We start from the raw sequence: 23,858 nt of genomic DNA, 5'->3' as shown, positions 1-23,858 counted from the left end.
GAACAGAGACTGAAGTTTTAAGGCTTGGATTCAAGTCCTAACTTCGAGGAGCTGTGTTACACAGGACTTGTTCCTTAGTTGTCCTGAGCCTATTTTCTTATAGATATAACCTAACAGTATAGATGAGGGAATTCCCTGGCAGTCCAATGGTTAGGACTCGGTGTTTTCACTGCCGAGGGCTCGGGTTCAGTCCCTGGTTGGGAAACTAAGATCCCACAAGCCGAGCGGTGTGGCCAAAAAAACAAACAAAACGCAAAGCAGTATTGATGAGAATGTGAGCAGAAGTGTTTTTGTGGACTTTCATAAGGTGGTATTAAGATACTAAGTGTTACTAAGAAGCATTGTTTTGTTTCCTTCTGCCTAGGTTCACCATAGTTCATTAGACCTACTTAAGTGTTTCAGTTCATAAGTGGCTGCATATGAAATATTGAACATATATACTACAGTCCTTGTGGGTATAAATCATCATCAAATACATTTTTATATGATTATTGAAAAGAGTCAAACTGATGTGCTGCCTCTCATTTGCAGGTAGGGTTCTTTCACAGTCTACTCCCGGGACTCCATCAAAGACCATAACAATATCTGAAAGTGGTGTTATTGGATCAACTTTAAATTCTACAACACAGACACCAAATAAAATAGCCATCTCACCTTTGAAATCGCCAAATAAGGTAAAAAAAAAAAAATTAGCCACAAATGCCAAGTATTGTGGTTAATGACTTTATTTTCTTACTAGTCACTTCAGATACTTCAGTTTTAACATATTCCCAAACAGTTAATAGGTATTTGGTGAATATCGGATTAATTTAGTAATCAAGGATGTACGACAGATAAAAAACTTACCCTGAACGCATAGTTACACAGTTATCATTTTGCATGCTAAGATTATTTTAATGGCCCTTGTGAATGTGGGTACAACATAAATCTTCTGAACGAGGTGCATTATGTAGGTGTTTGGTTCCTCTTCAGTTAATACTTGTGCAAAATTATTGTCTTTGGGTCAGTCACATATATAGTGACTCTATAAATATAAAATATTAAATGTAACTTTTAAAAAAATAAAATATTCGGTGTCTTCTGCTTAAGCTGTCCTTGATTTTATAGAGAGCTGAGCTTTTGCTGAGTAACAGAGTACCCAGAGTACTAGAAATTGCCATCAAATGCTGGTGATCATATTATTCGGGTTTTTTAGGCTTAACACAACTCATTCAGAGCATCTGAAAGCTTGTCATAATTTGTTTTCTTTTTAAGGGGGCAAAGTACCTATCATTTTAGGTCAAGTTAAGTAGTCTTAGCTCACTTTCCTAAAACATACAGATGTCATTATACCAGCATAACATTTTGGAACAAGTATGTTTTAAAGGACATATTCAGGTGGAAAGCCAAGCATCATTATTCTGTAAGGTGCCACCCTTGTGATTCTGGAAACACACTGCCCTTTGTAACTGCCTTTTTCCTTAATTTGCTACTATTCATGAGTAGAACAAACATTAAACATTTGCCTTACATTTTTAAAAAGTCTAACTGTTGGTTTCTGTTTTAATGAGACTTGACTATAGTGTATAAATATGATGTCTGTTACAGTTTATTAAAATGGGATTCTACCTGCATGATAATACTGATAATTATCTACTTAAATGGAACGAATTCAACAGATATTTGAGTGCTCACTATGTGCTCTGCATAGTGATAGGCACTGAGGATAAAAGCATGAATAAGATAAGTTTTAAATTTCAGGTAGTTCAGTAGGGAAGTTAGAGTTAAACATTAAGAATCACTCTACAGGATCATAATGGTCACAGGTGGATTGAAGAGTCCTGTTGTGTCTGTCAGAGGAGGTTTATACAAAGAATGCTGTTCCTGAAAGGTCTTAACCTTAAAGGTGGTTTGGGCCTTAGCTATGGGTGAGCATAGGAGCGTTCCAAATTGAGATAATACTTTACACAAAAGTATAAAGGTGTGGCTCCGTGTAAAAGGGTAGTGTAGGGAGCTACATTGCTTTGGTAGTGTGAGAGCCGAGGGTGCTAAAGTTAAATGGAAGGTTTCATTACCCTCAGGGGAGTTTGGATTTTATTGTTCTTAAAGACTTTCTGTGACTTCCCATTGCTTCTAGGACAGTGGTTCTCAACCTTGTCTGCACATTGGAATCACCTGGGGAGCTCTAATAAATACCAGTGCCTGGTTCTTATCCCCAAAGACTCTGTTTTAATTGGTCTGGAGTTTGGCCTGGTATCAGGATTTTTTAACGCTAAGTGATTCTAATGAGTAGCCTAGATTAAAAACAACTGCTCTAGGATAATATGAGATTTGCATTTCAAAAAAGATGACTGTGTAGCATAATGAAAGATAGTTTGGAGGAAGGTAAGCCTGGATTCTAGAAGAGACCAGTTAGGTTAGTTATTCTCAACTTTGGAAGCACCTGGAGACCTCTCGAAAAAACTCATGGCTGACCTCCACCTGATGGCACTTAAATCATTCTCTAGGCTGGGGTCTAAGTATTAGATTTAATATTTAAAAATTTTAAAGTGTAAGCCAGGGTAGAGAATCACTAAATTGGAGTATTTTAGTACTTCACGTTTGAGCTAGACTAGTAGCTAAGGGGCTAGGAAGAAGAGATGTGTTGAAAGAGGTTTAAGACGTAATGACTGGATGTCAGGGTATTAGGGAGGGGGAGAACCTAAGGGATGACTCCTAGATTCTTAACCTGAAGAACACAGTAGGTGGTGGCACTGTGGACTGGTATGTGGGCTATATCTGATGGCATACAAATAAGAACTAGCTTTATTTTTCTCTTATCCTTGACTTTAGCCATGTCATGTTGAATCTTCCTTCCCTGGCTCTTGACAAGACGTCATTTTTACTATAAGAACAAGCCTTATTTTGATGATTAAATTCAAAGGTATGAAAAGTCTACTCCAAACCTTACATCTAGGATGTAACTCAGACCTAATCATGACTCAGGGACCATGCAGTAGAGGAGTATTATCTGTTTCTTCACTCTTCTACTTCTTCCCTCTTTCTGCTTTTGGCTTCTGATTGGAAGGAAAATTAGAAGAGAAAGGACAAAGTTTTATGTGACTGGGACTATTGTAAAGCAACTGCCAATGTCCTCTGTGTGGCAGGTGTCCAAGTGTGGCCTTTTAGAGTTGTGCATTTAGGATGGTTTTTGGAGGCCCCCGTGGTATGCCCACATTGCCCAGGTCCCTTTTATGGTGCACACTCCAGCTACCATTAACAGGCTTCTAACTATCTCTTCCCTCCTGTAGTCTACCTACAGCCTGTTACTGCTGAGTCTCCTTCCTCAAGAAGGCACATGTCTTTGGCCTACCGAGATGCTTTAGCCCTTCTGCAGCATCTGTTGTATTTGGCTAATGGGAATCCTATAGAACCCAGTGGTAGAAATGTAGCTCATCTGACTGCTGTCCTCTGAGTCCTTGCTCTGCCGTTTTGAAGCTCCATCCAACCTCTTGCTTTCAGAATTCTCCAGGCTGGGACCAGTTTCTGTGTTCACATATGGCCTAAACTCCTGGGGATACGTCAGGTTCTTCTGGGCTTTTAAGAGTTTCTTTATCTCAGTATGTTGCCAGCCAAAGATTCAGATGTCAGTTTACCTTCTTGTAGTTATCACCCCCATCTGTCCCAGAGGTTTTCTTGGGAGAATCCCTGCTTTTGTTCTCACTAAGGTTGTAAAGCCCTAGCATATTCTCTATGTTTATGAATTCACTTCTGTTTCTAGTCTTGTTTTGTTTTGTTTCATTTTCTATAGGCGGGAGGTGGATGATACAGATGCTGTCTTTTAGCAACTCCGGCATGGATGTTTTGTTCTTTTTAGAGTGTAGGGGAGTTTATCATTTGTAGTTCTCACCTTTGGGGGTTTCACTAGAGCCAAATTTTAAGATCGGAGAAAACATCCCATTATCCTTTTATACTAGAGAGGAAATACAGAGGAATGGCTGGTTTAGGCAAAGAGATATTGTTTAGTTCTTGGAGATGTTTGTCATGGAAGTACCCACTGCTTGTCTAGAGGAGGTTGTCCATTAGGAAGCTGAATATAGGCAGTGGCTAAAACTATGCGTATAGATGAAATTAACCAGGGATCATGAGGTTGTGTGTAGAGAGAAAAGAAAAGCAGGACTGAACCACAGAATATTAAGAGTTAGCAGAAGAAAAGAGCCAATGGAAGAGAAGGAATGATAAGAGAGGAAGTATGAGAAACTTAAAAAAATTAGAAGGGAGGATGGTTTCAAGAATGATGCCGGTCAACAATTTCAGATGTCATAGAAATGTCAATTAAGAAAAAAACTAAAAAGTAAGGATTTGCTGGAGATGTCCTTGCTCCCATTAATCAAAAGTGGTCAAAAGGAAACCTCAAGCACCCATTCTTCCTTCCCTGCCAGCACTCACAGTCTGACCACCATCTGCCTTGAATCTGCTGGGACTGCTGTCATTATTTGTTCCTGTTTATACAGGGTACCATCAAAAGGCCCAGACTCCTAGATTACCTTCCATTTCCCACATCTAATCTCCTTAAAGTTGTCAGTATCTTCTGTCTCGTTACCCACCACCCATCCCCAACTCTTAAAATCCTTTCACTGTGCCCTGTTTGGAGTTCATAAGCAAAATAATCCCCCAGTCCTCAACCTCTTTGCTGAATATTCCTTTTATTTTCTTACTCTATTGGATACCTGACTCTTCCCAATGGTACTGCTTCCCCTGCAGACCTTTTAAGTGATGACTCTCCTTCAGCCCTTTATACCATCGAGCCTGGAAGGCGGGCCTAGGGAATAAGTGTCTTCCTTGCTTGTTCTCATTACAATTTGCAGACTATGCTCACTCTCTTCTCCATCTTTGAAACTAATGTTGCCAGGTTCCTTGTGGAAAGTCGGGCACGTCTAATGTTTTCTCAGTTTACTTGATATTGTAGTTGTCTTTTGGGGCAGATTTCTTCCATTATATTTATTTTCTAAAATAATCCTCAGCTTTCTTAAGTATTTATTAGACATGCAAATAAGCATTAAACTAATGAAAGCATGATTCTGCAAGGTTTGCTTTCTTTTTCCTTTAGATTTTAGTAATACTGTTATCTTCTAGTTTCGGACATTTAATGTGTCTTTTGTCCTGTAATCTTATTCTTGCCTTTTAGTATTTTTTTTTCATGGCATATTTTAGTTTATTTCAGAAGTACAATAGTTTGACATTTAAAAAAATCTATCCATTTAATTCACAACATTAATAGGAAAAAATAATTATATGACAGTCTCAATACATGCAGAAAAATTCTGAAAATAGCCAGCCTTCATTCTGGTTAAAACTACTTGAAACAGTAAAAATAAATACTTTTGTAACTTGAAAATGAGGATGAATACATCAAACTTCATGTAATGGTGAATGTTGAACAAAGGTACCCACTTTCAACACTTGTTCAGTTCTACTGCAGTTCTGAGTTAATGCAGTAAGGCAAGAAAAAGAAATAAATGGTGTAGAGCTTCAAAAGAAAGTAAAAATTTGTCACAATTTACATATTACATTATAATATATGTGTAAAATATAAGAATCTGCTATTGAACTATTAGAATTAATGTATAAATTTAATTGATGGTTATATATGTGGTCAATATAAAAAAAGATGATTAGATATGCGGTCAGTATAAAAAAATCAATATTTCTAGACTTTTACACTTAATAAAGTTTCGTTATGATTGATTTTAAATCTTCCATCTTACTAGTTACTTTTTCTTTTTCCCATCTGTTCTTTTTCTTTCTTTCTTTTTTTAAATATTTGTTTATTTAAAATTTATTATTTTTTTATTTATTTTGCCTGTGCTGGGTCTAAGTTGCAGCACACGGGATCTTTAGTTGCGGTACAAGGACTTTTTAGTTGCGATATGTGGGCTTCTTAGTTGCGGCATGTGGGATCTAGTTCCCCGACCTCGGATGGAACCTGGGCCCCCTACATTGGGAGCGGGGAGTCCTACCCACTGGACCAGCAGGGAGGTGCCTCTTTTTCTTTAACTCTTTTTCTGCCTTTTTTTGGGGGCGAATTGAGTATCGTTTATGATTCTATTTTACCTGCACTATTGGCATGTTTTGTTTTGTTTTTTTTTTGTGGTATGCGGGCCTCCCTCTGCTGTGGCCTCTCCCGTTGCGGAGCACAGGCTCCGGACGCGCAGGCCCAGCGGCCATGGCTCACGGGCCCAGCCGCTCCGCGGCACGTGGGATCCTCCCAGACCGGGGCGCGAACCCGGTTCCCCTGCATCGGCAGGCGGACGTGCAACCACTGCGCCACCAGGGAAGCCCCTGGCATGTTATACTTTAATTTTTTTTTTTGGTTGCTCTCGAGTCAAATATAAATTTTTGACTTATCACAGTCTACCTTCAAATTTATATCCCTTCGTGTAGGGTAAGAACCTTATATAGAGTGCTCCCAATTCCTCCCTCCCATCCTTTGAGCTATCATTGTTAAACATTTTACTTTTACATGTTATAAACTCCATAATAGATTTTACTGTTTTTGCTTTACACAAATCTTCCAGCTGCGGAGCACAGGCTCCGGACGTGCAGGCTCAGCGGCCATGGCTCACGGGCCTAGCCGCTCCGCTTTGCCATTATTTTTGAAAGCTATTTCTGCTGGGTAAAAGATTTTTGGTTGTCAGTTTTCCCCATACTTTAAAAATGTCACTTCATTGACTTCTAGATTGCATAATTTCTGCTGAGAAATAATGTTGTAATTTTTGTCTATTTTCTCCCTGTATATAATGTCTTCTTTTTCCTTTTCCTAGCTGCCGTCAAGATTTTCTCTTTATATTTGGATTTCTGTCATTTGACTATTATGGGTCCAGATGTCTGTTTTGTTGTTGTTCTTTTCTTTTTAAAATATATATTTGTCTTGATTTTAAAGCTTCTCAGACCTGTGATTTATTGTCTTTTATTTTTGGAAAACTTTTGACTATATTTCTTCAAATCTTCTTCTGCCTCATTCTTTTTCTCTTTTCATTCTAGAACTCCAGTTTCAAAAATGTTAGACTGAGATAGTTCCGTAGCTCTTAGATGCTCTGTTCTGCTCCCTGCCCCCAACTCCTTTTTCTTTGTGTTTCAGCTTGGATAATTTCTATTGACCTATCTTCAAATTAACTGATTCTTTCCTCAGTTGCGTGGCATCTACTAAAGGGCCCATTGAAGGACTTCTTCATCTCTGATCATTGTGTTTATTCTATTTCTAGCATTTCCATTTGGCTCTTTTTTATAGTTTCCATTTCTCTGCTACAGTTCCCCTCTGTTCATTGCACGTTGTCTTCGTTTCCCACTAGGTCTGTTAACATATTAATTGTAGTTATCTTAAAGTCCTTATCTGATGGTTGCAACATTTAGGTTATCTTTAAGTCTGGCTTTCATTTTAGAATGGCCATCTGGGCTATTTTTTTTTTTTTTTTTAAAGCTTATACATCTAGGGTGGGGAAACTATATTCTATGAAAGGTAGATAACTTAGCACAAGGAGTGAAGCTGGGCTGTTGATTCATATCAAATCTGATCAGAAAGACTTCAGGATAGTTAAACTTTTGGATAACTGAAGTTCAAAAATGGTAAAAGTTTGTAGAGCTTGGGTCCTGGAAAATTGGATTAAAGAATTGAGGGTTAGAAACCTCAAAACCCTTTTCTTTCTCACTAATTTGGTCTTAGAGTAAGTAAATATTTCTAAAATGTCAGGCCTGTCACACTTTATGTAATGTTGATGGGTTCTTTTTTTTTTCCTGACTATCTTTATAATGAACATGAATACGTCTTCAAAATATACTACTCTTTTAAGAGTCTATGCAAATTATCCTGGACATCCTTGAATACACCTTATACATACTTTTTGTCAGTTTTTCTCTTCTACCCAGGGGAGTGCTCTTCTTTTTTGGCCTTATTTGGCAAACAGATCTTTCCTGTTTGCCCTGCCTATGGTAAGTAATTGAATCATCACATAGCCATTTAGGATGCAGAATGTACTTAACTCTCAGGGGAGGAATTTCAGAGCATAAGCTATGTACAAATGGTTTAAGAAAAGTTTCTTACTTCTCTGAAATCTATGACCAGTATAACTTATTGAACTCTTTCTACTTGTAGGTCTTTTAGCTTGGGTAGAATTCTATAAAGTTTCTATAATTAAATTCTAGATTCAATATTTTACTATAGTTGCTTCATCATTTATTTACCCATCCCTCTATCCATCTTATTTTTAAAATGCATTTCAGAGTAAGTTGCACATGTTCAGTATACGTTTCCCCAAATATTCCATCAAGCATACCATTAACTAGAATTCACTACTTGTTTAGAGGGTTTTCTTTTTCCTTTTGAGGTAAAATTCACATATACTGAAATATGCAAATCTTAAACATTTGGATGTTTTCAGCTAAAATGCATACATCTGTGCAACAAAAAAAACCTCTGTTAAGATAAAGAACATTATTATCACCTCAAGAAGTTGACAATTAAAAAAATTTGTGGGCTTCCCTGGTGGCGCAGTGGTTGGCGTCCGGAGCCTGTGCTCCGCAATGGGAGAGGCCACGGCAGTGAGAGGCCCGCATACCACAAAAAAAAAAAAAAAAAAAAATTGTTTCCTATTTCTTAATGTATTAGGGTAAACAGTGTACCTGTCATTTGATAGGTTTTGGTAAAAAGCCTTTATGACCGATTTCCTAGAAACTGAGAAACAAACAACTGCAGATTATTAATTCTTTTGCTTGTAGTTCAGAGTTTCCAATTTTTTTTCCCTAATAAATTGAAGGATGATGTAAGTTTACAGATAATTAAAAATAATTTTTGATGGTAGAATACAATGTGATTTTTGTATAAAACTCAGAAGGAATTCCAGGTATTAATGTATATTATTACAATAAATATCCTTCTGTTCATATAAACTTATTTGTGAAAATAATGTTTTTCAGTATTTATAAAAACACAGGAATAGAATTGATGCTGAACTCTCTAGTGATATGAAATATTCATTTATGGATACAGGAAGTAATCTTTTAAAATGAGTCTGATCATCTTATTGAAAGATGCATTTCAATAAAGTCTTTTTATATTGTAATAATCACAATTTGTAATATATTTGTTATAAGTGTATACAATAATTGTATTATGAACTCAATCAAGACAAAATTATTTAACACTTAGAGCTTTACATAAATACATCTTTTTGTTTCAGAGAATTATGATAAAAGAATTTCAAGGATAAAAGTGTTACACTAGAATAAAATTTTTAGAGGATATGGAATTCAAACACAAGTTCACAGAGGAAAAGGAATAATATAAATTTCTGACTGCTAAAGAGTTCTTTGTTTATATTTTAAAAAATATAATAGATACTCGTGAGTATCAAATCACTATGTTGATTTGATTCCATTGAATGCATTTTAAAAAGTAATGTGACAGTTTTATTTTTTAAATGCTAATATTTATAATGGGTTAGAAATTACAATAAACTGAATGATGTTCTCAGTCTCCCTGAAGGTTATCTCCACTCCAGCCAGCTGGAAGGGAAAACACATGGAAAAGCACATGTTGGGAGGCTTTTATGGACCAGACCAGATGGATGTTGCATCATTCACTTCACTAGCTAAAGCTCAGTCTTGTAGGCTTACCTTACTACAAGGGAGCCTAGGAAATATAATCTGGCTATATGCCTAGGAAGCAGAAGAGAATATGGATTTTGGTTAGCAGTAAGCAGTCTGTAGTGTAATCATCCATATATAGCGTAGTAGTGCTATATTAACAAAGGTAGTAGACATTAGGCAGGAACTGGAAGCCTGAACAATAATGAAGATTTCCTGTTATAAAGAGTCACTCTTCCATTCTCCGTTTTTGAGTGGCTATCAATATTTATTGAGGTCCATGTGTGCTATGTGCTGAGGCTGTGGGAACTATGGAAGAGCTTACAGTGGTTGGGCAGACAAAATTCAATGCATGTAAAACAATAATGAACAATGAAATAGGTGCTAAGTTGTGTGGTATAGACAAGGTGGTATGAAACTAAAGAGAAAAGAAAAAGAGAAGTCCTGACGTTCCTTCATTCACCACTCAGCAATGCCTGCTCTGTGTTAGGGACTGTATTCTTTGGGGAAATTGAAGAGAGCAAAAATAGACGTGTGGAACCTAAGGTCTATGGAGGTGTGGAAGGGAATGTGACAGAAATGAATTAAATGATATACAAAAATATAAAATTACAAAAGACATGTGATGGCATGAGATCCTATATAAGGGGATTCAGCCACAGTTGGGATGATTAGAGAAGGCATCCCTGGGCTAAGGGGTTTTTATGGGTAGAATTAGAGTGGGTGTCAGCCACAAGAGTGAAGGACTAGAGGTAATAATACATATGATGAACACATATGTATACATATGAGAGTACATACATACAGAGTACTAAGACAACTACTCTGATTAGAATTAGTAATCCTTTGTAGGGAATGGAGAACATAAAAAGATATGGTTAGGTTATGGATAATTTTCAAAAGCAAGCAAATTTAGACTTAATTTTGTCATTAAATGGAGACTCATGAAATGTTTCTAAGGCAACAAGAGATATAATAAAAGTATGAAAGTGAAGTCTGCGAAAAAAATTACTTAGGCAGTGTTTGTGTGGTAGATTCAAGGCAGGTAGAGACGAATCATAAAGCTGATTTTGAATTTGTTTTGCAAATATCCAGGCAAGAAATGATAACGAGCCATGACAGTATTGGAAAGTGGAGAGTTAGAACAGTTTTGGGACAGAGGTTTCAGAAGTTGATAGCTTCTGCTTTTGCTGTGAAGCTCTTAAATGTTTGAGTTAGGGGATGGTCCAGTGAGTACAGTTTGAAGTGAAGGGAATCTGTTTTCCTGATAAACTTTAACACAGGTTGTTGTAAGATTGGTAAGAGTTAGAGTTGAGGTGACTGCAGGTTGTAGGTCCCATTGATTCTGTCGCCTGAATTATTTTGTACGTATGTAGCTTCTCATGTCAGCACCCATTAGCCAGGATAAAGGAGTAAAAGGAGTAAATGACTGAGAATTTACTTCTTTTCTATGTTGTTATATTGGTTTTGTTTTTATGCTTTTATAATTATGTTGTTTGAATACCTGTGGGGTCCTGTTGCCGTATTATTAACAGCTTTTTTACTGTAGAAATTTAAAATATATTTTTAAAGTTAGAATAGTAAAATTAACTCCCATGTACCCTTCATCCAACTTTGGAATTATCCACTTAATCTTGTTATCATCTATAACTCTCTTCCCACTTTTTTTTTAAAGCAAATCATGTCATTTTATCTGTAGATATTTCTTTATGTATATAAAAGATAAGGACACTTCTTTTTTTAACTTACCCACATTCCTTTAATGCCATTAAATACCTAGTTAATTCACATTTCCCCAGTCATCTTAAATTTTTACAGTGTGTTTGAATTCGGGATTCAGATAAGTTTGTGAATGATTGATATTTCTCTTACTTTCTTCATCTTCCTTTTTTCCTCTTGCCTTTAAAAAAAAAATCAGGTTGTTTATATCCTGTAGTTTTTCATAGCCTGGAGTTTGCTGGTTGCATCCCTATGGTGCCATCTAGTTTTGAGAATTTTTGGAATAGAACTCAGATGGCTCCTACATCTTTAGACCTTAGCATGTGTTTTGCAGGTATTTTCTCCCAGTCTTTGGCTTGTTTTTTTATTCTTTTAACAGTGTCTTTTACAAAGCAGAAATTTTTAATTTTAATGAAGTTTGCCTTATCAACTTTCTCTTTCATGGACTGTACTTTTGGTATTGTATCTAAAAAGCCATCACCAAACCCAAGGTAACCTAATTTTTCTCCTCTTATCGTACAGGAGCTTTATAGTTTAGTTTTATAGTTTTAGGACCATGATCCATATGTGACAGATATTAAGATTTGTGTTGAAATTCACTTTTTTGCATGTGGATGTCCTGTTGTTCCAGCACCATTTGTTGAAAAGACTATCCTTTCTCCATAGAATTGCCTTTGCTCCTTAGAGATGAGTTGACTTTATCTGTGTGGGTCTACTTCTGTGCTCTCCTGTTTATCAGTCATTTTTAGTCTTTGCCAAGCTGATTAAAAGATCTCACATAGGTTTGTACTTTTAAAAATTGTTCATATTTTTGTGTCTTCTGGACTCTTCTTCTGAACTCTGATGCCCTTTGGGTGGTTTGTCTTTTTTTTTTTGCTTGCTTGGCATATTAAGGAAAGTACTCCTTTGTTATCAATGTGGTTACAAACATTTTTCCCAGTTGGCTTTGTCTTTTTTTTCTTGCAGACATTCTGCACATTAAATTTGTCAAAATAGTGTCTTCAAGTATGAATTTTGAGTTTCTGAGCTATGCTTAGATAAGTCTTCCTTACTCCAATATTTTAAAATATTTATCCATTAAAAAGTCATTATTTGTTTTTATTTTATGTAATTATTTTACATATAATATTCTTTTATTACAAATTAAGTACAAGAACAGATAGACTTATTCTTGTTTTTTGAACTTCATGGAATGGTTCAATTAATATTAGCCTCTGTATCAGTTTGATCCTGACTGATTTTTATAACCCATCTTGCAAGGTGGGTATCTAATTTTTGTATTGTGGTAAAATAATGCAACATAAAATTTACCATCCTTGTGTACATTTTTCAGTGTTCAGTTCAGTGGTATTAAGTGCATTTGTATCGTTGTGCAGTCATCTCTACAGTCCATCTCCAGAGCTCTTTCCATCTTGGAAAACTGCAACTCTAAACCCATTCTTCACTCTCCCTAGCCCTTGGTAGTCACTATTCTACTTTCTGTCTTTGTGATTTTGGCTACTCTACTCATAAAACTGGGATCATAAATTATTTGTCCTTTATTTGTGACTGGCTTATTTTACGTAGCATAATGTCCTCAAAGTTCATCAGTAAGGATTTCCTGCCTTTTTAAGGCTGAATAATATTCCATTGTATGTATATTCATTTGTGGATGGACTCTTGGATTGTTTCCATATTTTAGCTCGTGTGAGTAATGTTGCTATGAACATGGGTGTACAAATACCTCTTGGAGACCCTACTTTCAATTCTTTTAAATGTATACCCAGAAGCTGAATTTCTGGATCATATGATAATGCTATAATATTTAATTTTTTGAAGAACCACCATACTGTTTTCCACAGTGGCTGTACTGTTTTACATTCCCATCAATAATACACAAGGGTTCTAATTTCTTCATATCCTTGCCAACACTGTTTTTCTTTTTCTTTTTGTCTATTCTCCATTTATTTATTGAAACTGGACTTTGCGGGGGAAATAGCAGTATTTAAAATAATGCCCTGGTTCTTTTGTTACATCCAAGAAGCTCTGCTAAGATACTCAGTGAGAACATTTACAGATGAGATAAAGAGGGGCCTATGAAATCCTGAAATTGCAGGCTGAATTCTATATGCTTTTGTGCCTTTTCCTGGAGAAACTTCCATCGATTTAATTAGATTATGGGAAGTGGTGGGAAAGGGCAGAACAGGAGGGAAAGAGGCGCATACATGGTGGGAGAAGGCAGCGCTGTGAGGTTAGGTTAGGGAATTCACATCCAGATGCTGCGGCCCCAGGTGCGCGCCCACCTGCAGGTCCTGGCGCCATGCGGTGCATTCCCGCCCGCCGACGCTGGAGGGCGCGCCCGCGCACAGCCCACCCCGCGCGGACCCCGGAGACGCTCCAAGGGGCCGACAGGGGGCGCTGTATAAGGATGGAGGGAGCCCAACCCGGAGACTCCGAGCCCAGCCACCTTCCCGGTGGAGGGAGGCTCCGCAGCACTGGGTCTGGTGGGCGGGGCTGGAGGGAGGTTTTCCCTGCGCACTGGGGGAAGAGACCCCACCTCTTCCATATCCTGAGGTCGCCTTTTGCTTTGGGGGCGCTGGAGGGAGCATTGCCCTGAGTCCAGTGACCTTTGCAAAATCGTCTCAGGTTGTCTCGGAGGCAGGTGTCCCTGGATTACAATCTCAGCTCTTCACTTCTCTGTGTGACCTTGGACAAGGAATCCACCTCTCTGAACCTCAGTTCCCTCCACCCCTAAAATGGGAATAATGACCATGCCCAGATGGTACAGCCGGGGCAAGAATTAAATGAGACCCTGTGTCTGCAGGGCGCCCATGTAGCAGGGCACCTGGTACATGGTAAATCCTCGAACTACTATCTTACTATTATTAGTATTACTCTTATTACCTATCATTGTTACTACAGTATTACTACTATATGATTACTATTACTGTATTACTCTATTATTGTATTTATACATTGGGCTGCAGTTTGGCCATTCTAGATATCTATCTCAAAAGACCTGTTCTTTTGGTTAGAACACGTAGTTCTAAAGCTTTTTAATCTTTTCCATTCTTAAAAGTTATCCAAGGGCCTAAAGTGTTTCTCTTTTTGTGCAATTCACTCCCATGCCATTGAATTTCACCCCATTTAAATTGATCTGGCCAAAATACCTCTGTGGGCAGAGCGATCAGATGAAGACTCAGGATTGCTGGCTTGAAAGATTCCTGCCGGCTTCTTGCAGGAAAGAGAAAGAAAAGCCAGCCTCTTCAAGGATAACCCCAAAGGCCATGTGGCCCAAAGGCCCCAGGCTGGGAGGCAGGCAGTCTGGGTTCCGATACTGGTTCTGCCCGTGTAACTTCAGCAGGGTGCTCCGTCTCTGAATGTGTGCTCAGCTGGACACGAGGAGGTCAATGGATGTGCATCCTTTTGGTTCCTGCAGCTGTGATGACCTGGCTCCTGGTTCTCCCTTACCTATTAGAAGAGTCTGGTATTTGCACGGATGCGTGGGTCTGAGGAAGGAGAAACTAGCCGTTGCCAACCTCAAGGGGAGGACATGGATTCACAAAGTCCTCTCTTGGACTTAAGTTCAGCCACTGCCCACACCTGACCTTGGCAAGTTACTCCTTATTCCTCCCCCAGGGGTCAGCATGTGGTGACATTCAGGGTAGGACACGTGTCCTTCAACCTTCACTTTCAGCTGGAGTCCCAGCCCGAAGCCCTGCAGAGAGAAAGGTGGTCAGAGGTGTCCATCAGCTGGAGCTCAGGGTCACCAGGGACCATGTTATGAAGGGAAAAGTGTCCGGCACTGATTGATCTCAGGCTCCGGTCAAAGGCAAGTCCACCTTCCTTTATGGAGCCCTTCTCCATCTGAGCAAGGTCACAGCGCCCTCTGCAAGGACTCTGGATAACCTAAGACTGGGTTCATGTCGAAGTCCATCCCTCTCTAGCTGTGCAAAGTTGATGTGATGGCCTAACCTCTGAGCCTCAGTTTCCTCCACTGGAAAATGAGGGTGTTGAGATTCTCCAAACTGATGGCACAAACATCACCCATGGAGCACTCCCCCACCCCGCCCTCTCACTGTGCTCGGGTTTGGATGCTTCAGTCCTGGTGTTGCTTTCTTCTTCTCCCTAATCAGGAGAACTGATAAATTCTGCCCATCATCAAAGCTGAAGGTCAGGAGTTTAAATTGTGAACCAAGCTCCAAGATAAATGTCTCTCTGCACCCCAGTGTTCATAGCAGCACTATTTACAATAGCCAAGACAGAGAAGCAACCTAATTGTCCATCAACAGATGAATGGATTAAAAAGATGTGGCATATATATATATAGTGGAATACCACTCAGCCATAAAAAGGAACGAAACAATGCCACTTGCAGCAACTTGCATGGACCTAGAGACTATCACATTAACTGCAAGTCAGACAGAGAGAGACAAATACCATGTGATATCACTTATATGTGGAATCTAAAAAAAAAGGTACAAATGAACTTATTTACAAATTAGAAATAGACTCACAGACAGAAAACAAACATATGGTTACCAAAGGGGAAAGGAGGGGGAGGGATAATGTAGGAGTTTGGAATTAACAGATACACACACTACTATATATAAAATAGATAAACAACAAGGTCCTACTGTACTGCACAGGGAACTATATTCAGTATCTTGTAATAACCTATAATGGAAAAGAATCTGAAAAAGAATTGATTCATATTATTATATTATAACTGAATTACTTGGCTGTACACCTGAAACCAACACATTTCAAATCAACTGTACTTCAATTTTTTTAAAAAAAGGATACAACACTTTTTCTGATAGTAGCCAAACTAATGGATGTGAGGTGGTATATCACTGGAGTTTTCATTTGCATTTCACTAATGATTAGTGATGTTTGAGTATCTTTTCATGTATTTATTTGTCATTATGTATCTTCTTTGGAGAAATGTCTATTCAAATTCTTGGCCCATTTTTGAGTTGATTTGTTTGAGTTCTAGAAGTTCCCTATATATTCTGGATCTTAATCCCTCATCAGATATATGATTTGCAAATTTCTCCTATTCTGTGAGTTACCATTTTACTCTGTTGACAGTATCTTTTGAGACCCAAAATTTAAAAATTTTTAGGAAGTCCGGATTGTCTGTGTTTTCTTTTCTTGCCTGTGTGTTTGGCATCATCTAATAAGTCATTGCCAAATCCAATATTGTGAAGCTTCTGCCCTGTGTTGTCTTCTAAGAGTTTTCTAGTTTTAGGTCTTACGTTTAGGTTATGGATCCCTTTTGAGTTTTTTTTTGTATATGATGTTGGGAAAGGCTCCAGCATCATTCTTTTGCATGTCGTTATCCAGTTTTCCCAGCACCATTTGTTAAGAAGACTGTCTTTTCCACATTGAATGGTCTTGGCACCCTTGTTGAAAATCATTTGACCAGGTATGCACAGGTTTATTTCTGGACTCTATTCTGTTTTATTGGTTTATATGTCTGGCTTTATGCCAGTATTGGCCTTATTTTTTAGGTTAAATCTTTGATCTATTTGGAATTTGTTACAAGGAATGAGTTACAGGGATCCAGCTTTTTTTTCTTCAGACTAAATGGCTAATCCATACCATTTATTAAATAACTCTTATTCTCCATTGATGCCAGATTTTATCATGAACTTTTCTAATATATGGGTCCTTTATCTATTCCTTTGATCTTTAGCACTCTGTTCCTAGACTAATCCCATATTTTTTTATTTACCCTATCTTGATAGTACATTTTAGTCCTTAGTAGGGCTGGTTTCTGATTTGATTTTTGTTTGTTTGTTTGTTTTGGCCATGCTGCACGGCTTACGGGATCTTAGTTCCCCCACCACAGATTGAACCCGTGCCCCCTGCAGTGTAAGTGCGGAGTCCTAACCACTGGACCGCCAGGGAATTCCCTGGTTTCTGACTTTTGTAAGGCTGATGTCTTATAGAGCACATTGTCTAAACTTGCCTGATATGGTCATTTGACCCTTTCCTTGAATTCTTCCATAGATACTACACATCACTTTAAAATTACTTATCTTTGTCACTATAACTCATGACTGAATAAAACATAAGTTAAGTTAATATCCATGAAAAATTTGCAAATGAATACCTTAACTTATTTCATATTATTTCACCAGTCAGTAAATCAGTGTTGAAATTTCTGGTACCCATCTCAAGGTTTGACTCTGTCTTTAGTCACATGTATTTATCTTTTCTCATTTTCTCATTTGTCTCTTTTAGCTTGAAAGCATTTTAAAACTTTCTAATTTGATTCTTGGTAGGTTTATTTATTTTAGTAACCTAAAGTTTGGGAATTAGGATAATATAAACATAGTTTTTCCATGAAGTTAAGGTCTATAAACATTCTGTCACAATTTTTTTTAAAAACATATTAAGATGGAATCCTATAAATTCCTGATTTCGAACTATATTGCAAAACTATAGTAATCAAAACAGTGTGGTATTGGTATAAACAAAGATAAATTGATCAGTGTAACAGAATAGAGAGCCCAGAGATAAACCCACACGTATGTAATCAATTAATTTGCGACAGAGCAGCCAAGAATAATATACAGTGGGTGTTGGGAAGACCGGACAGCTGCATGCAAATAATGAAACTGAACCACTAACTTATACCATACACAAAAATTAACTCAAAATGGATTAAAGGCTTGCATGTAAGACCTGAAACTATAAAACTCCTAGAAGAAAACGTAGGAGGTAAGCTCCTTGACATTGGTTTTGGCAGTGACTTTTTGGACTTGACACCAAAAGCAAAGGCAACAAAAGCAAAAATAAACAGGTGGGACTACATCAAACTAAAAAGTGTCTCTACAGCGAAGGAAACCATCAGCAAAATGAAAAGGCAGCCTACAGGATGGGAGAAATTAATTGCAAATCATATATCTTATAAGGGGTTAAAATTCAAAACATATAAAGAACATATACGACTCAATTAAAAAACAATCTGATCTAAAAATGGGCAGAGGAACTGAATAGACATTTTTCCAAAGAAGACATACAAATGGCCAACAGGCACATGAAGAAGTGCTGAACATCACTAACCATCAGGAAAATGCAAATCAAAACCACAATGAGATATCATCTCACACCAGTTAGAATGACTATTACCAAAAAGAGGAAGAAATAGCAAGTGTTGGCAAGGATGTGGAGAAAAGGGAACCCTGGTGCACTGTTGGTGGGAATGTAAATTGGTGCAGCCACTATGGAAAACAGTGTAAAAGTTCTTAAAAAAACTAAGAATAGAACTATCATGTCACCCAGCAATTTCACTCCTGGATATCTATCCAGAAAAAATGAAAATACTAATTTGAAAAGATACATGCACCCCAGTGTTCAAAGACAGTAGTCAAGACATGGAAACAACCTAAGTGTCTATCGACAGATGAATGGATAAAGAAAGTGTGATACACACAACACACAGACAAACATATATACAGTGGAATATTATTCAGCCATAAAAAAGAATGAAGTCCTGACATTTGTGACAACATGGATGAACCTCGAGGGCATTATGCTAAGTGAAATAAGTCAGACAGAGAAAGAGACAAATACTGTATGATCTCATTTATATATGGAATCCAAAAAAAAAAGAAAGAACGAACTCATAGATACAGAGAACAGATTGGTGGTTGCCAGAGGCAGGGTGTGTGGTCAAAAAGAGTGAAGGTGGTCAAAAGGTACAAACTTCCAGTCATAAGATAAATAAGTTCTGGGGATGTAATGTACAGCATGGTGACTATAGATAAAGTTGTATTATATATTTGGAAGTTGCTAAGAGAGTAGATCTTAAAAGTTCTCATCACAAGAAAAAAATTTAAAATTATGTGCAGTGATGGATGTTAACCAAACTTATTGTGGTAATCAGTTTGTAATATATACATATATCAGGTCATAATGTTGTATACCGAAAACTAATACAATGTTATATGTCAACTATATTTCAATAAAAAAAAATCAGATTCTCTTATGAAATTATGCAAAAATGAGTGAGCAGTTACTTAGCTCTAAAACCTAGTCTTAAGTCATATTCTATGTAGAAATGCATATGAATTTCAACTTTAAGAGATTTCACCAATACGACTTTCAAGGTGCAGGGTACTTAGGATTCATTGTATCTCTTCTACCATTGTTTAGCCCAACTTCTGTGAAAAACTCTTTTCTGTCCGGTGTCATTACATGATACTTTCTCTTGCACCAATATATTACATTCACATTAAAAAAAAAGAGAGAGAATCGTTCTCTCCCCAAAAAGCTATTGTTAAGTACGTTTGGGAAACACCCTATACCATACCCATCTAGGAGTTTTGTCATGCTCATTAGCATATTAAAGACTCTAAGAATTCCTATAGCAAAGACCTTTGTCTAACTTTGTTTACCTCAGGGTTTCATAATTAATGTGACAGAAGTAGGTTGTTTCATGTAATATCTGATCTTGAAGAGCTTATGTTTAATGAAACAAACGCAGTATAGTAAATGCTACCCAACCAGCATATGATTTTGTAGTAGATTAAACAAATAACAACTTAATGTCTGTTCAGAACAGCAAAATTTGTGCAGGTGTCCTAAAGCAGTATGTGAATTTCATTTAGTGGTAATATTCTCTCCATACAAATAGAGACAAAATATAAAGAAGTGTTAGGTTGCTCACCAGAATACACACAAGATTGAGACAAACTGGAACCAAAGCTCATATGTCTAAACAGTGATGTCTAGGCTGTGTTTACAAACAGAACCAAATTTCAAAGTGTACTCCCCGCCCCCCCCAAAAAAGCAAACATATTTATATGGAATCGCACAAATTCAGGGTTTGGATATTGGTTGAGCTGTCAATCTCCAACTTCACCAAATAGGAATCCTCATTTACAGAACAGGAAGAGTGTTTTATTTTTCCCTTTTTTAAAAAAAAATTTAATAAAAAAATTTTTTTTAGGTAAATCTTCAATTAAGCAAGGACTTCTGGCATTTGCTAATTGGAAAATAATAAAGAAATTTATTCCTGTTTATAATTATGACGTAAATGTGTAAATAGAAATGGCTTAGGAAATAGAACAGATTTTTAAAAAAATCTTTCAAGTCCACGTTTTTCTGGACAATTACCAATACATGTTAAATGTAGCTATTTTGAATTTAAATTAAGATATTTGCTTTTTAACCCAGCTGTCAAGGGTGTAAATCAGGAAATAGCAATAACTGAAGATTTCTCTTGAATGTACATGAACGGTTTTTCTGGTAATGTGGAATGTTCAGAGAGCCATTTACATGGAGTTTCTCAGGCTACTCTACTTCAAGTAAGGTACCAACTTGTGAATTCTCAAAGCAGTTAAGTGTAGTATTCAAATGTTTTTGTCTTTTACAAAGTTGGTAGCTTTTATATGTTACTTAGTATTTTAGATGTTAAAAAAATGCATTGTAATCAGTGGTTGCCAAGGGTGTGCAAGAGAGTTTCTTTGTGGTGATGGAACAATTTTGTATCTTGATGGTGATGTAGGTTACATGAATTTATACAGTCTTTAGTGTACATCCAAAAAAAGTCTGTATAAAAACTGGTAAAATCTGAATAAGGTCTGTTGTGTGGTTTAGTTAATAGTATTATACCAAATGTCAATTTACTGTTTTTGATAATGCCCTATGGTTATGTGAGATGTTTTTCTTTTGGGGAAAGTGTACATGGGAACAGTGTATTAGTTTTGCAACTTTTTGTGAAATCTAAAATTATTTTAAAATTAAAAAGTTTAAAAAAAAATGCTATTTATACTTCTATTCACTATACTAACCGATTAAAAAATACTTTCATGTTTCTTAGAGCCGGATGTGCAACTTTAGTTTTTAACAGAGTTCTTGAGGACTAAATGCTGTTTACTTTTATTCAGTCATTTAGTAACTGTTCATTAACTGTCTACAGTAGGAGGCATTACAGTGTCTTAAGAAAATGGGCTTTGGAATTGGCTCTGGTTCAAATCCAGGCTCTGCTACTTTTAGCTGTGTGAACTTGGGGAAGTTACTAAATCTCTCTGAGCTTCAGTTTCTCCATCTATAATGGGCATAATGATAATGATACACACTTATTGAGCATTATAATATGTGATGAGTTATTATTTGCACCTTATATAATTTAACTCATTTAATCCTTAAAACAATCCTATGAGAAAGGTGCCATTTTAACATTTTCAAATGAGGAAACTTAGGCACAGAGAAGCTAAGTTACTTGCACAAGGTCACTCAACTGGGAAATGCTGGAACTTAGATTAAAACTCAGCTGGATTTTCTGTTTTTGCTATACAGAACTAACTTGTTGACGACCAACTGTCTGTCCCACCAAGAACAACTAAGAAGAAAAATAAAATGTATTTAAAAAATTTGTTTGAAGGTTTTTGAGACCTACCAGGGGAGCCAGGACATTATAGGCCACCATCCTGAAGTCACGGGAAGCCTAGAGAAGTTGCCTGGTGTTCAGTGTGACCCTTCCCCTTAGGGCATTTGCTGATTTGTAAGTTGTGGCTGAGAGACTGAGCAGATGAGCAGAAAGTGGTCCCAGAAAGTTGAGGAGCTGAGCATACCTGTCAGTCTTACAGACCTGGTAGAGAAAACTTTGGGTTCAGGCGCCAACAAAGAGGAGGAAGCCTGGTAGATACTGGAGTCCTGGTTGGGGGAGGAGCGAACCAGAAATGGACAAGGCCTCCCAAAGATTGAAACTCAGCTTCTAATCAGCTCAGTTTTTTATTGGTTTAGGGTAATCTGCCCCTACTCTTAACTGCCTGCCAGAAGCCGAAGTGAATGCTTTCTGGAGAAATATAAAATCATTCTAAGCCTCAAATTATTTACTTAATTTTCCACAAACGAAGTCTGGCACTTAGTCAAAAGTCATTAGGCATATCAGGCAACCAGACCAAATTATTCAAAACAGAGAGGTATAGGTAGTGGAGTTATCAGATTTGCTTTTTAAATAACTACGATTAATATATTCAGAAATTTATTTAACAAGATGAAGAACTTCAGCAGAGAATTAGAAACTATAAAAAGGAATCAGATGAATATTTTCAAACTGAAAACAGATTAAGAATTCAGTAGATGACTTTATCAAGCAAAAGAGAGATTATAAAAAAGGATTAGATATTTTTTGAGAAGCAAAGTATAGAGAATTTCTCATTAGCGGACTTGCACTTAAGGAAATCCTAAAGTGAGTTCTTTAGGCAGAAGGAAAATGATCCCAAATGGAAGCACAGAAAGGGTATAGAAAGGACAGAAAGGGTAAATTTGTGGGTATATCTAAATGAATGTCTTATAGAGTTTAAATTATATGGAGAATTAAAGAATACTTAATGGTAGCCCAAAGATGGGGCAAGAATAAATGATGTTAACGTTCTATGGTTCTTTTATTGTCTTGGTGATGTTAAAGTACTAATTTAATTCCTACATTGAACATTGTAATCTCTAGGGCAGCTACTGTAAGAATAGTAACATAATGTATAAATAACAAGCTACCACGGGGGAAATGAAATAATGAAACATTTAACACTAAAGCAGGCAAAAAAGGAGAGAAAAAGGAACAGAAGAGGACAGGTGGCTCACATAGGAAACAGTACAACGGTAGATTTAAATCCGAATAGTTAATTAACTATGTTAGATGTAAATAGACGTATACTGATAAAAAATATAGTCAGATCTGGTTTTGTTCTAAAAGAGCCCTGGCGGTCCAGTGGTTAAGACTTTGCCTTCCAATGCAGGGAGTGTGGGTTCGCTCCCTGGTCGGGGAGCTAAGATCCCACATGCCTGGCAGCCAAAAAACCAAAACATAAAACAGAAGCAATATTGTGACAAATTCAATAAAGACTTTAAAAAAAAAAAGGTTCACATCAGAAAAAAATCTTTAAAAGAGCCAGTTATTTACAGCTTGTAAGAGTTGTAGCTTGAAGTTTAGCATACAGAAAAGTTGAGGGAATTCCCTGGCGGTCCAGTGGTTAGGGCTCTGCTCTTTCACTGCCGTGGCTTAGGTTGGATCCCTGGTTGGGGAACTAAGATCCCGCAAGCCGCTCAGCATAGCTCCCCGCGCCCCCAAAAATAAGACAAAAAAGAAAAGTTGAACGTAGAGTTGGCAAAAGGGTATACTGTGCAAACTTAACTAAACCAGCCCTGGTACTTGTGCCATGCTATACCTAGCTCATAAGGTGGTTGCTAGATTTAAATCAGATAATCTTAGAGTTTTCAAAAGCAATGTCCTCTGTATGTGTTAGGTATCCAGTAAATTTAACTGTTACGTCTGAGGCATCTTGTTTCTTTTTTTTAAACATAATTTCTTTTTCTTTTTTTTTTAATTAAAGAAAATTTTCAACTGAAGTATAGTTGATTTATAATGTTGTTAGTTTCAAGTGTACAGCAGAGTGAGTCAGTTATACATATATATATTCTTTTTCAGATCCTTTTCCATTATAGGTTATCATAAGATATTGAATATAGTTCTCTGTGCTATACAGTAGGTCGTGTGTGTGTGTGTGTGTGTGTGTGTGTGTGTGTGTGTGTGTGTGTGT

General features: G+C 37.1%; 1 protein-coding gene across 4 annotated transcripts in view; it reads left to right on the top strand.

Moving 5' to 3' along the window:
- Positions 1-23,858, top strand: part of LIN54 (lin-54 DREAM MuvB core complex component) — a 65,814-nt gene that overhangs the window by 23,964 nt on the left and 17,992 nt on the right. For all 4 annotated transcript variants that reach the window (XM_024115388.3, XM_024115390.3, XM_024115387.3 and 1 more), the window contains exon 4: positions 532-674. In XM_024115388.3, coding sequence (XP_023971156.1) covers positions 532-674 — 143 coding nt within the window. The remainder of the gene's footprint in view (positions 1-531; positions 675-23,858) is intronic.

The sequence above is a fragment of the Physeter macrocephalus genome, chromosome 7 (assembly GCF_002837175.3).
Source record: "Physeter macrocephalus isolate SW-GA chromosome 7, ASM283717v5, whole genome shotgun sequence".
In the NCBI taxonomy this organism is placed as follows: domain Eukaryota; kingdom Metazoa; phylum Chordata; class Mammalia; order Artiodactyla; family Physeteridae; genus Physeter; species Physeter macrocephalus.
This window is presented reverse-complemented; position numbering and strand designations above follow the sequence as displayed.